Genomic DNA, 14,880 nt, shown 5'->3' on the forward strand with positions numbered 1-14,880 from the left:
TACTGTGTGTAAATGAGGAAAGTAAAGCTCACGAAGGTAAGAAGTTTGCCTGAGGCGGACTAAGTGGTTGTTTTCTGTTGAATCCCCAGTACCTCAGAATAGGACTCTATTTGGAGGCAGGGCCTTTGACGAGGTGATTAAATTGCAAGGAGCCCTTTAGGAGGAGACCCTAATCCAATCTGCCTGGTGTCCTTGTACGAGGAGATGAGGACACAGACACACCCACAGGGAAAAGACTGTGTGAGGACACAGGGAGAAGGCGGCCACATGCCCGCCCAGGAGAGAAGCTTCAGGAGAAAACAGCCCTGTTGGCACCTTGGTCTTGAACTCTCCAGCCTCCAGAACCATGAACAAATACATTTCTTATGTGTAGGCCACCCTGTCTGTGGCAGTCAGTTCTGGCAGCCCTAGCAGCCTCATACCGTGATTACACATGATTTCAACCCATGGCTGATCCCCAAACCTGCCCTCTCTTTTCCCCGCAGGATCCTTGTTTGTCTTGTGACAGGCTCATAGTACAAATGACAGCATCTGGTTGGTTGTGTGGCTTGATGTCCAGACTCACCTTCGGTGCCGTGGTCTCCGAAGAGCCCGTTTTCTGAGCAGAAAGGAGTGCTCTTAGCGAGTGTTCCTTCCTCTCCATCTCTGATCCCATAAAGAGCTCATTGCATTTCCCGCGGTGCCCCGGCTTTTGCAATCACTAAGAGTAAGGCACAGTCTCCCAATGGCATGAGGCTCCCGACTTCTGTCACCACTCAGAGGGCCCACGGGGATAGATGCCATGCCAGCTTCTGAAGTGTCCTCCTGGGCATGTCTGTGCAGAGGTTGTATGACAGGGGTCCATTGTCTGTGACTGGATGGGCCCTGTGGGGAAATCTGGCTCTGAAGGCTTGAGTCACAGAACTGTCACCTCCACACCAAAGCCATTGCTTAACACTGAAGAGCAAACACTGTCTTGTGATATCTTCAAAGCAAAGGAAGAGAACGCCCCTTGCAATGGCTGCAGCTTAGCTCAGGGCTCTGCACGACCAGGAGAGCCAGAAATGTTTGATGCATGCCTGGAATAATAATGAACAAATTCCTCGTCCTCCCTCTACTTTCTTTATGAAAGCTTATTTGCTTGTTAAAATTAGGCCTTTGGCCTTGATGGGCTCAGAAGTATTTGAGCCTGGCTTTCTGGTCCTGAAAGCCAGACTCATGAGGTGCAAACAAGTCTCATTTCTCCAGGATCTGTGATTAGGCTCCTGCTTTTTATTTAAACAATTAGTTTTGGGAGTTGAAGTGTATACAGAGTCCCCTTAAACTCATTTCCATCTCCCTCACAGCGCCCACCAGCCATAGTGCTAGCTGTTGAGAAGGCACTCAGTGAGCATGTGTGGATGGACTGGCAAACTACACGGGTCCCTGTTGTGGCAAAGTGACTGCATCTCATTTTTAGTGATGATGTGTATGCTACATTTCTATCAACCACGTTCACTACCTTTTTAAAAAATACAGATGCTAACAAAGGATTCCAATAGTTAAAGTGGTATTGTGTATTTGTGGTAAGTGTCATTCCTTTTGGTAAACATTATCCAGGTTACAAGATTACTTTGTCTGAGGTGGGACTTTATTGTCAAGTAGAGCTGCTGTAAAATAACAGACAACAGATTTCTCAAATGCAGGGTGCTGGGATCAAATCCAGCCTTCAGCACTATCTCTGTGACCTTAGGCAGGTTACTCAATCTCTCTGGTCACCAATTTCCTCATTTCTGTAATGGGACTAATGGTGATTTCTACTGAATAAGGTTGTTACAAGGGGCAGATGAAATGATTTGTGTATAGAGGTTAAGCCAGTGCCTGGAACATGCTAACAAGTTATTAGCCATTACTTAAAATTCTGTTACTGGTTCTTTCTAGTATCTGTGACTGTTCTAACCTTGGCCAAGTAATATGCCTGTGGGATAAAGTTTAGAATAAACCAGAGGAATGAAAACTCTATCTCAGGACAAGAGGATTCTGAGTGATCATTTCCATTAATGTTGTTGTAATGGCATCTAAACAAATTCAGAAGTACTGGTATACTTGGCAAACAGGGCTGAAAGCTAACTTGTATGTAGTACAAGATCCTGATAGTTGAGCATTTCCTTATTTAGCATAATGTAACAGCTCACATACAGCCTGGCACATAGTAGGTCCTCAATAAACCATAGCTATTAGTTGTGTCTATTTCAGGTTCCTGGGATATATTTGCAGACTTAGGGAGAGTATGTATCATTTCATTTCCAAGGCTGAAGTGTTTGTATAATGCAATGTGGTTCTGTCAAGGTCAGTCTTTGGAAGTTACATAGGTCAGCTGTTACCACAGTGGTGCTATATAACAAATCACCCTGGAACTCTGTGGCTTGAAACAATTAGCATACGTTCTTTCTGTGTCTGAAGGTTGGTGGGGGTAGGCAGGGGATTGGCTGATCTAGGCTGAGCTTGGATCCCAGCTGCAGGTTGAGTCCAGGTCTGCTTCACATGTCTGTCATCCTCCTTGGACCAGCAGGCCACTGGGGCATGTTCTTCTTATGGTGGTGGCAAAAGCACAAGAGGTCATGCTCAGTCGTGCAAGCACATTTCAAGCTTCTGTTATGTCATATCTGCTAACCTCCCAATTGGACAAACCAAGTCCAATGGGCAAGCCCATGGTCAAGGATGGGGAACCATACTCTGCCAAGAAATGCAAAGTCACGTGACCAGAGGGTGTGGTAGAGGGAGTGGTGAAAAATGAGGGCCACTAATTCAGTCTACCTAGTTCTCTATTTGACTTCCCCAATTTAGTCATTGCGATAGATGATACGAAAGGGGCTTCCCTGCTTTAGGCAGTTCCATGGTTCCTGGTACCCACATTAAGATTCTAAAAGCACTCCACTGTAGCATCTGAGCATGTTGCAAATTCCCCTTTGGTCTTTGGGAGCCGTTCTTCTGACAGACAGGAATTTACTCTACTGTAAACCAAAGCGTCCCAATTTAGACAGACACGATGGAGTAGGCAGACAGCATCACTGACCCGGTTCCACTTCGTTAGCCTTTCCAATTAAGGAGGATGTTGTTGAAAGTGAGACCTCACAGATATATAGTCATACCTGGAATCTTCTGCATGGAGCCTCTGTAGGGGAGAGTCTTACATTTCAAATGTGCAGAGAGGGAGCGGAGCAGAACTTTGTTGGCAAGTGAATCCTGAGTGTTAGGACATAGCTGCTTGTGAGTGCTTTATCTTCTTCCTGGCTAGGTAATTAACATGCTATTTAGATAGCATTTCTGCTTTTGTCTTCCAGAAGCTTTTTAATGAATATTAGACCTCTGACCATGTACTGATAAAGTCTCTGATCTTGGTGCTTTACTATATACAGTGACCAGGCTCTTGGTTTTGTCAATATAGTTGATAGAAGTTTCCTATAGTTTCCCAAGGAAGGTCTTTTCCAGTGAAGTTGTTCTGAGGGGTTCAGGATTGCATTCTCCCCTCTCCACCCCCTTGGGACTCTGAGCAATGAAGCATAAGCCCCAAACAACAGCCAAATGGGCTGTGAAGTACAGCTTAATTAGTCTGGGCACGCACCCAACACCCCAGTGCAGTGCTTTGCAAGGACCTGGCGTTAAGAATGAGGCTAATGTTTGGGTCTGAGATGCAGCTTGTTATCTTCTAGTCGGATGTAGCCAGTGGGATCTGAATGGAGAAAGAGATAGACACACACAGACCGACTGAGCGAAGAGCAGATGTGGTATGCTGTCACACGCCTAAGATCTGAGTCACACTCCCTGTCACAGACCAGGAGGGTGGCCTTGCCTCCCAAAGACAAGAATGGGCCCTGCCCAGTGTGCTTGCTTGACAGGGGGAAATGGGAGTGCAGGGTCCACCCTCCCTGCATGCGAGTGATGAAGGAGCTGGCTAGCGGGGCTCCATGAAGAGTGGCTGAAATAAGGAGCCCGCTCACTCAGAGTGGCTCCGTGAAGGTTCTCCCCCATGAGGGCTGTCACTTTTCACCCATGGGGAAAAGCTAGTAAGTGTTTGGAAAAAGATGTCTGAAATATTTCCTTCAAGACATCTCCCAGTTCCTTTATGGGCAGGGCTGCAATGTGGGGAGAGGGACAGAAGTGTTGCCCCCGATATTTTCCTGGGTGGGAGGAATATGCAGGGCCTGGGTAGAATGTGAGAATTGGAGTGAGGTGTTCCCTTGGCGACCTCCTTTAAATTGCACCGCTGGAGAAGTGCTGAGACTTAGACTACTGAGAACTGGAATCCGGGGAGAGAAATCCCTCATCTTGAAAGAGAAGTCAGAACTTACCAGAACCCAAATGTTCTGGGTTCCTGCCTCTTACACTCTGCAGAATCTGTCATTGTTATAAAGAGACCACAGAGTAATCAAGAAAGTGAGTGACAGTTCACTTAGGGTGGGGGTTTAGAGTGTTCCAGTTTCTCTACTCTTCCTTTTTTTAATTCTTGTAAGAACACTTAACATGAGATCTGCCCTCTTAACAAAATGTTAAATGTATAACATGGTATTGTTATACACTTATCTATAGGTTTCGTTATCTGTAGGCACAGTGTTGTATAATCAATCCCTAGAGCTTATTCGTCTAGCGTAACTGCAACTTTTTGACTGCTGACTAGCAAATCCCCATTTCCCTCTCCTCCCAGCCTGTGGCAGCCACCATTCTACTCTCTGTTTCTGTGAGTCTGCCTATTTTAGATTCCTTGTGTAAGTGCAATCAGGATATTTGCCCTCCCATGTTCACTGTGGCCATATTTACAATAGCCAAGACATGGAAACAACCTAAGTGTCCCTAGACAGGTGAATGGATCCAGAAGATATGATCTAGGTATATCATGGAGTAGTATCCAGCCTTAATAAAGAAGGAAGTCCAGCCATACATGACAACATGGATGACCCTCGAGGGCATTATGCTAATTGAAATATGTTAAGACACAGAAGGACAGACGCGGCATGTGTCCTACACTTCCTTCCTTCTTATTCACCATAGAGGCCAGTGGGCTGGTGCTAATTTGCGGCTTCTTAGAAGCCTGTGTTGGAAAATCTTTTTGGGTAAAGCAAAGCTTCCAGCTTAGTTTATACATCAAGGCCCTAAAATCATGCCCATTCTCTGTAAGACGCAGCTTGAGGTTGCTTTCCCAGAATCATGAATCCAAGATGGCTAAATTCAGAGCCCACATAGTACAGACAAAAATAGCCTTTATATGCTGGGTTTCCTGTTTTCCTTGGAAACTACTTGCTGAAAACCACTACCACCTCCCCGTCCGTCCTTTCCTCCTCTGTACCCGCCCTGCCCCCACCCAAAGAGTGCATGTTTAATGACCCAAGACATTACCACCAGGCATTTCCAGTCAATTGGCTTTTGTAGGGAGTGAATGAATAGGACTTTTCTCTGGCCTTCTTTATCCTGAAAAGGCTCTTCCCCAGCCCACTGGAATGTGCTGCGTAAACCAGGAATTAAGCTCTTCTTTTCTGTCTCATTCTTTCCCTCATTCTTCCCAGTATCAGACACAAGTTGGTGGCCTTGTCCCTAATCGGAACTTTATGTTCTTTCAGGTTTATTCCTAATCCTTTTATGGAACCATCTTCTCCTTCATCTAGAGGATTTGAACATGCTCTGAGATACTCCCTGAGGCTGCTTTGTTTTGTATTCCTTTACACTTCATCATTTTGCATGATCTCCATGCAGCTGTCCCTAACCTCTTAATGAAAAACGAGCCTCCTCAGTCATCTGGGCATGGGAGGAGGTGCTGAGGGGAGACTGGAGATGGGGCCAGGCTGTCCTCATGCCTCGTGGAATGGGGGAGACGGAGGTGGGCAGCCTCCCCGTGGGGCTGCTTAAGCCTCTGAGATGAGATCTAGCTGTGTCTTCAAATGATGCTGGGGCAGTAGGTTACATTCTTCCCCCCAACTCAACATGTGTTTTCTCCCTTCTTCCCACAGGACCCACACCCAAGTCCACTGCTCACCGTGGAGACCCAGGTCAGTACCTTCCCGAGTTTCTGTCACCCGTCTCTGCACTGAGGCTCCTGCACCTGCTCTCCAGGGAGCACTTGCACATTGTGACACTGTGGCTCATAAATGCTGGGTGGGCACTTCGGGCCATCCTTTTGGTGTGTTAGGATATGTGCTTGCATGCACATGTGTGTACATACCCCAGCTGGGGGAGGGTGTGTGCACGTATGTACCCAGCGCCGTAGAAAGAACCACACCTGTTTCACATGAGAGTTCCTCTGTCCTGTGCTTTTGCCCGACAGTCATGAGGTGAATGCAAGGGGAGAGAGGAGATGGGGAACCATGCAGTGGGGTGCAGCTTCTCTCCCACGTCTTTGGGTTTGGAGAACTTCCTCCTCTTGGCAGTTAGGGCAGCAGGACCCAGCTGCCAGGGAAAGAAAGAAGTTGTGTCCTTGCGTCCACTCGTCTGTTGGGCCATTTGTAGGATTCTGGATCACAATGGTGTTTGTGTGTGGAGCAGGGGACCGGTGGGCCTTGTAAGGATGCCATGGCTCTCACTGTCCGCTTTCCTGGGGGGTGGGACAGTGGAACAGCTGTGAGTAAAGGCCTTGGGAGTACAACAGACCCAGGGAATCCCAGATCTGCGTCTTCTGGCCCTGACGGACCACTTAACCTGTCAGCCTCCCTCTTCCCGTCTGGAGTATGACCACAGGAAAGGGGGTCTATAAGGTCATCAGTACATGCTAAGTGCGTGTGAGTGTAGCTTGTAAAACCAGTGGAACTGTTACCTTTCCAGCTGGACTTGAAGGAGGGGTATCTTTGGATCCATCATTTCCTTAGCCTGTGGGTTACTCAGGCAGCAAAGAGAGATGACAGGATGGATCTCATCAGAGCCCCACAGCTAACAGTTTTTGAGTGTCAGAGACAGGCAAGCCTCTCTGAACATTTCAAGGATGAACAGCAGCTTCTCGGTGGTTTTGGGGGCTCTCCAGCAAGACCACCTGAGTCTCTCTTTCCTCTCCTCTGTGGGTATCCTTTCACCAGCTTCCCTGTCTCAGTCTCCCAAGAGCGGTAAAGAACAAGTGCACCCTCCTTCTCTCTCCTTGACCAGGAAGGCCAGGTGTTCTGGGGAAAGTGGATTCACCATCCTGTCATTTCCCCTGCACATACATTTAGTAACATCAGCTTCAGCAATGACCGGACAGAGCTGGCAGAGAAGAGCAGTAGGGGGTGACGTCGAGGGGGACGAGGGCCCAGCTCTGCCCCCTTGTTGGCCATACTCTGGTCTGGTTTCTTCCCAAATTTACACCATTCCCATGTCACCGAAACCATGCTTGCCATGTGTGAATTACCCCTGGTCTAAGTCCCCTAAAAAACCTTTTTCCTGAAGTTATTTTGCTTTCAGAAGTAGACTTGACCTAAGTTGATGGTTCCTAGTCGGGGGTATCTCTGACCCCTGAGGAGATGCAGCGATCTCTCAAGACAGTTTTGGTGGTCGCACCTTGCAGGGTGGGGGTTCCTATGGGTGGAGCCCAGAGACGCTGCTGAACGCCCTACACCACACAGGCCAGCCCCTGGGGAGAGCATGACCCCACCTACAATATCGGTAGTGCCGAGGGTGAGAGAGGCTGCCCAAGTGAATTCACAAGGTTGACATACTAGTGATGTGTATTTTTGACCAAACATTAAAATAAATATTAAACTAATAAAATCTAATAGTTCCTTTGGGGGACTTCTAAAGCCATCTAAACATACTCTCAGAGGAAGGTGTGCCGCACTTTGGGAACCATCTCCCCCCATTTCATGCAGGGTGCATGCTGCACGAGGACTTAAGTGACAGCACTTCTCTTCTTTTCCAGTTCTTCCCCAGAAGGAAAACTTATTAGGCTCAGGAAAGCCCTTGGGCAAATAGTCTGTGTCCAGAATGCTGGAAGCCAAATCTTTTCTCCTGGGAGCAGAGTGGCTGCACCCCGGATGGTTCTGTGTGTGGCCCTGCTTATCTTTCTCTATGGAAACCACCTAATCAGCCCTTCCAAACCTCCATGGGAAAGAACAGCAACATGCCCGTGGCTTTGGCCAGCACGTTCTGAGGGTAATAGCTCACCCCTGCACAGAGACCTCTCTTGGAGTTGCATCCGTTAGCCCAGGGGACCTGAGACCTGACCCACAGCCAGACGTGGCAGGAGGCAGACTTTGTGCATTTGTGCCATGCCAGTGGGGAAATGACTCACTTTGTCTGCAAATTCTCCTTCAGTTTCATCTGGTTCTCAGTCTTTTTGGAGCCCTAGGATGTTGTCTTTCCTGAGTTCTGCTTTCCTGTATTCAAGAGACATTGGAACCCAACCAAAGTGCAAATGTTTTTTTGTAACTTGGCACAAGCCTGTGGCCAGATATTACTTTGTGCTCAGCCTCCATCCGTCGTGGGACTCATGATGGGATCCTGTTCAGCTGCCTGCAGGCAGGTCAGGCAAGAGGGGCATGGAAGGGTTTTCTGGCAGAAAGTGGTGCCCCACTTATCGCCCATATGGCACGAGCAAGATGGCAGATGTGGTTGAGCCTGGGAGAGCCAAGCGTGCAGAGGCAAATGGCAGGTGTGGGCTGAGCCCTGAGTCAGCTCCATGTCCTTCCCCCAGCGCCCTTTGCCCCCAAGAAGGACATTTGCTGCTCCATCCGGGAGCACAGGTGTCTCAGGTGAGCCTGTCTTTCAGAGTTCGCATGAGCTGTGTCTGAACATCTGTCTGTGGCTCAGCTTGCCCAGGGCCCAGCCTGTGTAAGAGCGTTGGCCCCCCGAGGACCCCTCCTCCCACATGTCCCCAGGCTCCCTAGCATCCCTCGTGATGGCCCTCACCCAGGGATAGTGAGCCTGTTCTGACTTGGGGGAGATGGGTTGACAAGCTGCCAACGACGGGCTCTCTAACGCTCCTTGTCATCGGCACAGCAGAGCTTGGCAGCTGTTGGCATCAGCAGGACTCTCTCTGCTTAATGACCAGATTAATAGAATGAGGGAGCCGAGTAAGGTCTGAATCCCTCATGTCAGCTTTCCCCTCAGCAGGCTGCCCCTGGGGTGTACCGGGGAAGCCCTGACTTGCGGTGCTGAATGCTTCCCTAGTCTCCAGTTGGTGGTTACCCAGAGACCAGGTGACCTAGAAGTGGGGAAAAAAAGAAGGATGACAGAGTTTGATTTGGGTGAGCAGCATTATCGTGAGTCCCACACTCACTGGCATTCACCATTTGCCAAGAACTGCCTTCTCCCATTGAATCCTCAATGGCCATCATTACACACAGGTGTTCTTATGAGAGCAGCTCCAGATGAGTAATCTGAGAGTCAGAGAGGTGAAGTAACTTGCCCAGGTCCCACTGCAAGCACATAGCACTGGTGAGTGTCCAACACAGAGCATTTGACATCAGAATCTGTCTTCTCAGAATTTTTCCAGAAAAAGAGGTTTTCTTGGCCAGGACAAAAATTTGCTAGTGACCAAGTGAAGCTGTAGGGATGGGCTTGATGTATGCAACCCCAGGTCAATACAGACGATAGATAAACAGATGATTGATAGAGCCCTTTGCACACATGTAGACAGATGTACTTAGATAAATAGGGAGAGAGATGGATGACTGGTGAGCAGATACATAGATGAATAGATACAGTGCTTTGCACAATGAATAATTCTTTGACAGGTCACCACAGGCTCATGGGTAAAATGGTTTAAGCGACAGACTCAATAGAAAATTTATTTTAAAACAACAAAAATGAAAGATCTCCCCATGCATCAATAGTGTTTTGATAAATTTGAATGCTCATTATTTGATTCTCTGTTTCTTATTGATCCCCGAGATGGTTTATCATTGCTGAATCCACTCCAATTGGCAAGGTCTCCTATCATTTAATTTTCACTTCTCTGCTTCCTGCCCCCTCCCCCCTACTCCAACAGCTTCACTGTCAATTAGTTAGTGGCCTCTACTCAAACACTGAGATGCCCTGGGAGTTGTAATAAAGCACCCCTTCGTGAAGATGTGTGAATCTGGCTATTTGTGAAGTTGGTTCTCTTAGAGGGGAACAAACTTAGGTTTACACGGAGACCCTTCTCAGGATCTAAAGATCAAGGGCATCAGTGGGATGCCCTGACCACTCAGCTTTCAACAGCCAGCCAAGTACTTGAATTCCTTTGATCAACTAACTGGGAGGAAAGAGAGGGAGTTACTTCCATATCTTTGAAAGATGATGTTGGGGCCGTGAGGATTGTGAATCAAAAGCTCATGAAGAAAATCCCTAGTGGGTGGAAGGAAATTAACACTTTAGAAATTACACCTATGCAAACTCACTCATCCGCTTGCTTTGTTCAGTCAATAGCTTTTGAGCCCAGAGGAGGCCAGGCCATGTGCTAGATGCTAAGGATGCTGCAGTGAAGGAGACAGAAGATTCTTTACACATGGAGCATCCATTCTAGTTGGGGGAGTCAGACGGTGAATTTATGAACAAACAAATATGCTCACAATTTCAAGTAGTAGAAAGTGAACAGAAATAAGACAAATTGAAACAGAAATAAATATGCTCACAATTTCAAGTAGTAGAAAGTGAACAGAAATAAGACAAATTGGTTTATGAGCAAGAGTGACTGGGCAGGGGAGGTGGTCCTGGGAAGGCTCTCTCCTCAGGGAAGTTCAAGCTCAGTCACTGAGATTTGCACCAAGCTTGCAGTTCAGAATGAGTGAACCAGGCAGAGACCACAGCAACAGTGTTCTGAAAGTTTTGCATATTACATCTGGGTTCCTATAAAAATAATGCCAGTTTTCCTTAAAATCAATTAAAGCATTAGCTCCTTGGAGCTCTTTCAACGCCTTTGTGTCGTTAGAAAGTCGAGATGAATAAGGGATTACCTTACCTGGCAAGGTGAAGACGGAGGGCTGAAGAGGTGGAGAGAACAAAGGGCCTTAAATGTTGGGCCATCCAGTCAAACCAGCGTCCAGTGTGAGCATTTTGACAGGGCTAAGGGGGCTTCAGATCTTAGCAATATTGTGCTAAAGGGGGCTTCCGTGAGCAATCCGGCTAATAGTTATCATTAGCTAATTAGCTGACTCACATTCAGCTCTGCTGCCACCTCAGTCTGCACCAGTGGTTCTCAACGGGGGGGTGTATCCCCCCCACCCTTGCCAATGTCAGAGCGAGGGATGCTATAACAAGCTATAAATACCAAAACAGAGTTATCCACCCCCAAATGTCAATAGTGCCAGGGGTGAGGAACCTGGGTATAACCCCGTTTGCTCTGTAGACTACTTGTTTGCACAGAGTCGCAGCCTTGTAAATGTGAACAGGTGGAAGAGTGTCATTTGTTCCTTAGTTCTCTTGTTGATGTTCAAACATCCCCCTCTCTGGGTAATAACTGGACAGATCCCTCCTCCAGCCCCTCGCCTGATACTTTCCTCCCCACAAGTCTCTGGGTTTGTGTGACAGTGACTGGCCATGACTCGTGGTGCGTGTGAGCCTGTACACAGTGTATGTAAAAGGGAAAACACCCCTCAGAGATGGTTTCCTGAGAGATTTATAGCCCCAAAGGGCAGAGAACATGCAGCATTAAAAAAAAAGACAAAAAAATCAAGAAGCTGGTACTTGGTTTGGGTTCGGAGAGGGGCTGGCCAAGGCTTTGGGACCAACGGCACAGGCCTTGGGAATAATTTGATGTTGGGGCCTGGTTCCTCTTTCTGAAGCAGACCACAGCCTCCTCTGTGCAAACTTTTCTTCTCCTGAAGCTCTTCCCCCACTCCTGGGATTAAAGCAATTGCTGTCTCCTTGCCTCTCTTCCAGCTCTGGGCTTCGATTAACCTTTTCCTCCATAGAGAGTGGTTTTTGGAGTAATCAGTGAGCTTCTGAAAGGCTCTTACCTGAGTCTCCAGCCCATTAATTCTTACGGTGCCCAGCATCTGTTGGAGAGGATGGCGAGACCAAATTGCTTCTCAGCCCATCTGCTTTCCTCTTGCCGGCCTCCTTGGGGGAGCAGAGCCTCCGGAGCAGGCAAGGCTGGTTTGGGGACAGGCCAAACCCCTCTCCTAGGATCTTCTCCTCTGGCTCTGATTTTCTGGGTCTTTAATGAACACTTGTGGGGAGTGGGGCAGGGAGGTGACCAGCTGGAGTACCACCTGCACCAGGACTTGGCTCACCAGACAGGGGAGCTGCACCGTGCAGTGGAAACATTCTCAGGGAGGGTTTGCGATCCTCCGGCCATGGCGCGTTTCTAGTCCCTGTGACTCAGGGTGTGCGATGTGATGCAACATTCCACAAATAGCTGGCAAGTTCCCCAAACTACAGCCACATGCACTGTTTCAAAAAATAGATCGGGTTGAGATCACTATCCCACTATGATTGGTAGGAGCTGACTTTGCCCAGGACACTGAAGGTTTGAATTTAGCCCTTGCCTGAGAACACTTAACATCATTGCTCTTTTCAGCAATGACTAACATATGTTGACTGTATGTTTACTATGAGCCAGGAACTGTATGCACACTGTACGTGTATCCGTAAATTTAGTATTTTTAGCAAACATTCGTCAAGCACTTGTAGTATGTTGCTGGCCACTCTTCGAAGCAAGCTCTTTACACGGATTCACTTGTTCAGATTTCATAAGTGTCTCCATCAGGAGGTGACTGTCGTCCCTGTTTTACAGATGGGAAACTAAGGCACAGAGAGCTTAAGCTACTTGTCCAATGGCTAACAAGTAGAGCAGCCAGGATGTGAGCCTAGAAGTCTAGCTTTTGTTTATCAGGAAATATAATTCCTTGAGGTAGGTGCTACTCTTAGACTCATTTTACAGATAAGCCAACTAAGGCCCAAAGAGACCAAATTTCCATTTAAAAGTTATACAGTCAGTAAGTGGTAGAGGCTGGATTAGAAACACCATCTCCTTTAATGCTTTGTTGCTAAGATACAGGTATGGATATATATTCAATATAGAGATTAGATATAGATCACAGATATATATTAGAGATGGACGTAGTAATATGGATATACAGTTATAGGTCTGTAACTTATACATAATGATACATAATGTTCAATGCATACATCAATGTATAAATACATTAGACACGTGCATTGTAATGTATTATATATTAGAAAAATACAACTCTATAACTAATCTTATGTATTGGTATTAATCTCTATGTCTAATCTACACCTGTATCTAATTTATATCTGTATCTAATATACATGCACATTATATTGTATGCATTATAACACATGTATAATGTATACATTGTAATGTGGATATATGCTAGATATAGATTAGACAGATATGGAGATTAGGCTAGATTATTATTAGGTGTGGATATAGAATAGATAAAGGTATGATGTGGCTGTAGCTGTTAATTTAGATATAGATATAGATAAAGTTATAGAGGTAGATGGAGATACAGAGATGGAGACAGAAATCACTCACTTGGCAGTCCCAAGAAGATGGGTTTAGAAATGTTTGTCTGTACAGAGTGAATTCCAGGGTGAGAACCTGAAGCTGCAGGCTGTGGGAGGGTTCATCCTGCAGAGAAGGCCCAGGGGTGGCACACTGGGGAAGAGACACATGTCCTTCCAGCAGATGGCATCTTCTTGCAGAGACCCCCCTTCCCAACTTCAAGCACTAAGGCAGAAGCCCACAGGGCTGCCAGCTGAGCAACAAGGCCACGCCACCAGATGTACATCACATTACGAGCTCACTGAGGAGGCGCTGCTGATGTTTGGCATAAACATCACACGTACTGAGATCTTTGAGGCTAAGTCTGTCTTCTCCATGGGGTTTTCGGCCTGGGCTGTGCAAACTGGGGTGCTTAACACGAGGAGGTTCTGGTGCTAGAATGTTTAGGCTAGGTTTGAAAGTTCTAGTTATCAAGACAATTTGGTCAAGAAAATTGCTTTCACGTAAAATAGCTGCATGATGGAGGTCTTCCTGTCCAGGGACATAAAAATCAATCCTCAGGGCCCAAATGTGTAGGATTTGAAACCTGGAGAAGACCTTGGATGCTACCCGCTGTACATTTTTGGCTTGTTTTCTTTGTGTCTCGGACGTTTCTAAGTGCTTTTTATATGTGATCTCATGTCATCGTGACAGCTGTGCTTGGGAACAGGGCTCTCATTCCCTTCCTTTGCCCATGTAGACACTGAAGCATTGAGAGAGAAACATTTGGTCTAAGACCCTAGCGGCCCTGAGTGACAAAGGGAAGACCGAGCCCAGGCCTCTACCACCTGTTCGCTGTGCCTCCACCCCGCAGGGCTCACCGGTCTGCCGGCTGCCTTTGTACATCACACGCGGGAAACCAGGGCCGCTCAACGACGGGCACGGCCACCCAACATGCTGGTGGTGCGGTGGGACTCCTTGGGTCGTGCCTCCGCCATTGCTGCTCACAGAACAAATGTGTGATTCCTGGCAAGGGGAGGCCCGGCGGGAAGAGCAGCTGTCCATGTCTCCTCCCCTGCCTTCTTGCTCATTTCCTCTTGGGCATCAGAGAGGTCTTGGCTGAGATGAAGTGTGTTGGGTGTCTTCTGTCCCCCACAACCAGCGGATCTGCTCTCCACCCTTCTCCTCCCATCTCTGGGCCCCTAGAGGCTGACCCTGATGGATTTCATCAATGGGGGTTTCTTACTGCTTCCACCTGTCCACCTGTGAGGGCCACAGTTCCTGGAGGGTGGCCCTGCCTTGTAGTTGCAGCCACGCTCTCCTGACGCACTGACCCTGCTCCCGGGGTGGTGATGGCTCCGTGCTGTGGCTAGCCCTGCTCCGTTGGTTTTCCTAAGAAAGTGTCTCTTTATAAGGTCTCTCGTTTATCCCCTGGGAGAAGAGCATTTGTTTGCTTGGGAAGTACTGACCTGGGCGGTAAGCCTGCCTCCAGCCCCTTGCTAACACAGCACTGCCTCTGGGATTTCCCAGGGTGA

At 47.6% G+C, this 14,880-nt stretch overlaps 1 protein-coding gene across 2 annotated transcripts in view; it reads left to right on the forward strand.

Annotated features, from left to right (window-relative positions):
- Positions 1-14,880, forward strand: part of XYLT1 (xylosyltransferase 1) — a 320,591-nt gene that overhangs the window by 82,444 nt on the left and 223,267 nt on the right. The window contains exon 2 of one of the 2 annotated variants that reach the window (XM_057486976.1): positions 5,961-5,999. The exons of the other annotated variant lie outside the window; for it this stretch is intronic. Coding sequence (XP_057342959.1) covers positions 5,961-5,999 — 39 coding nt within the window. The remainder of the gene's footprint in view (positions 1-5,960; positions 6,000-14,880) is intronic. 2 annotated transcript variants of the gene reach the window in all.

Source organism: Manis pentadactyla, chromosome 10 (assembly GCF_030020395.1).
Source record: "Manis pentadactyla isolate mManPen7 chromosome 10, mManPen7.hap1, whole genome shotgun sequence".
NCBI classification, from domain to species: domain Eukaryota; kingdom Metazoa; phylum Chordata; class Mammalia; order Pholidota; family Manidae; genus Manis; species Manis pentadactyla.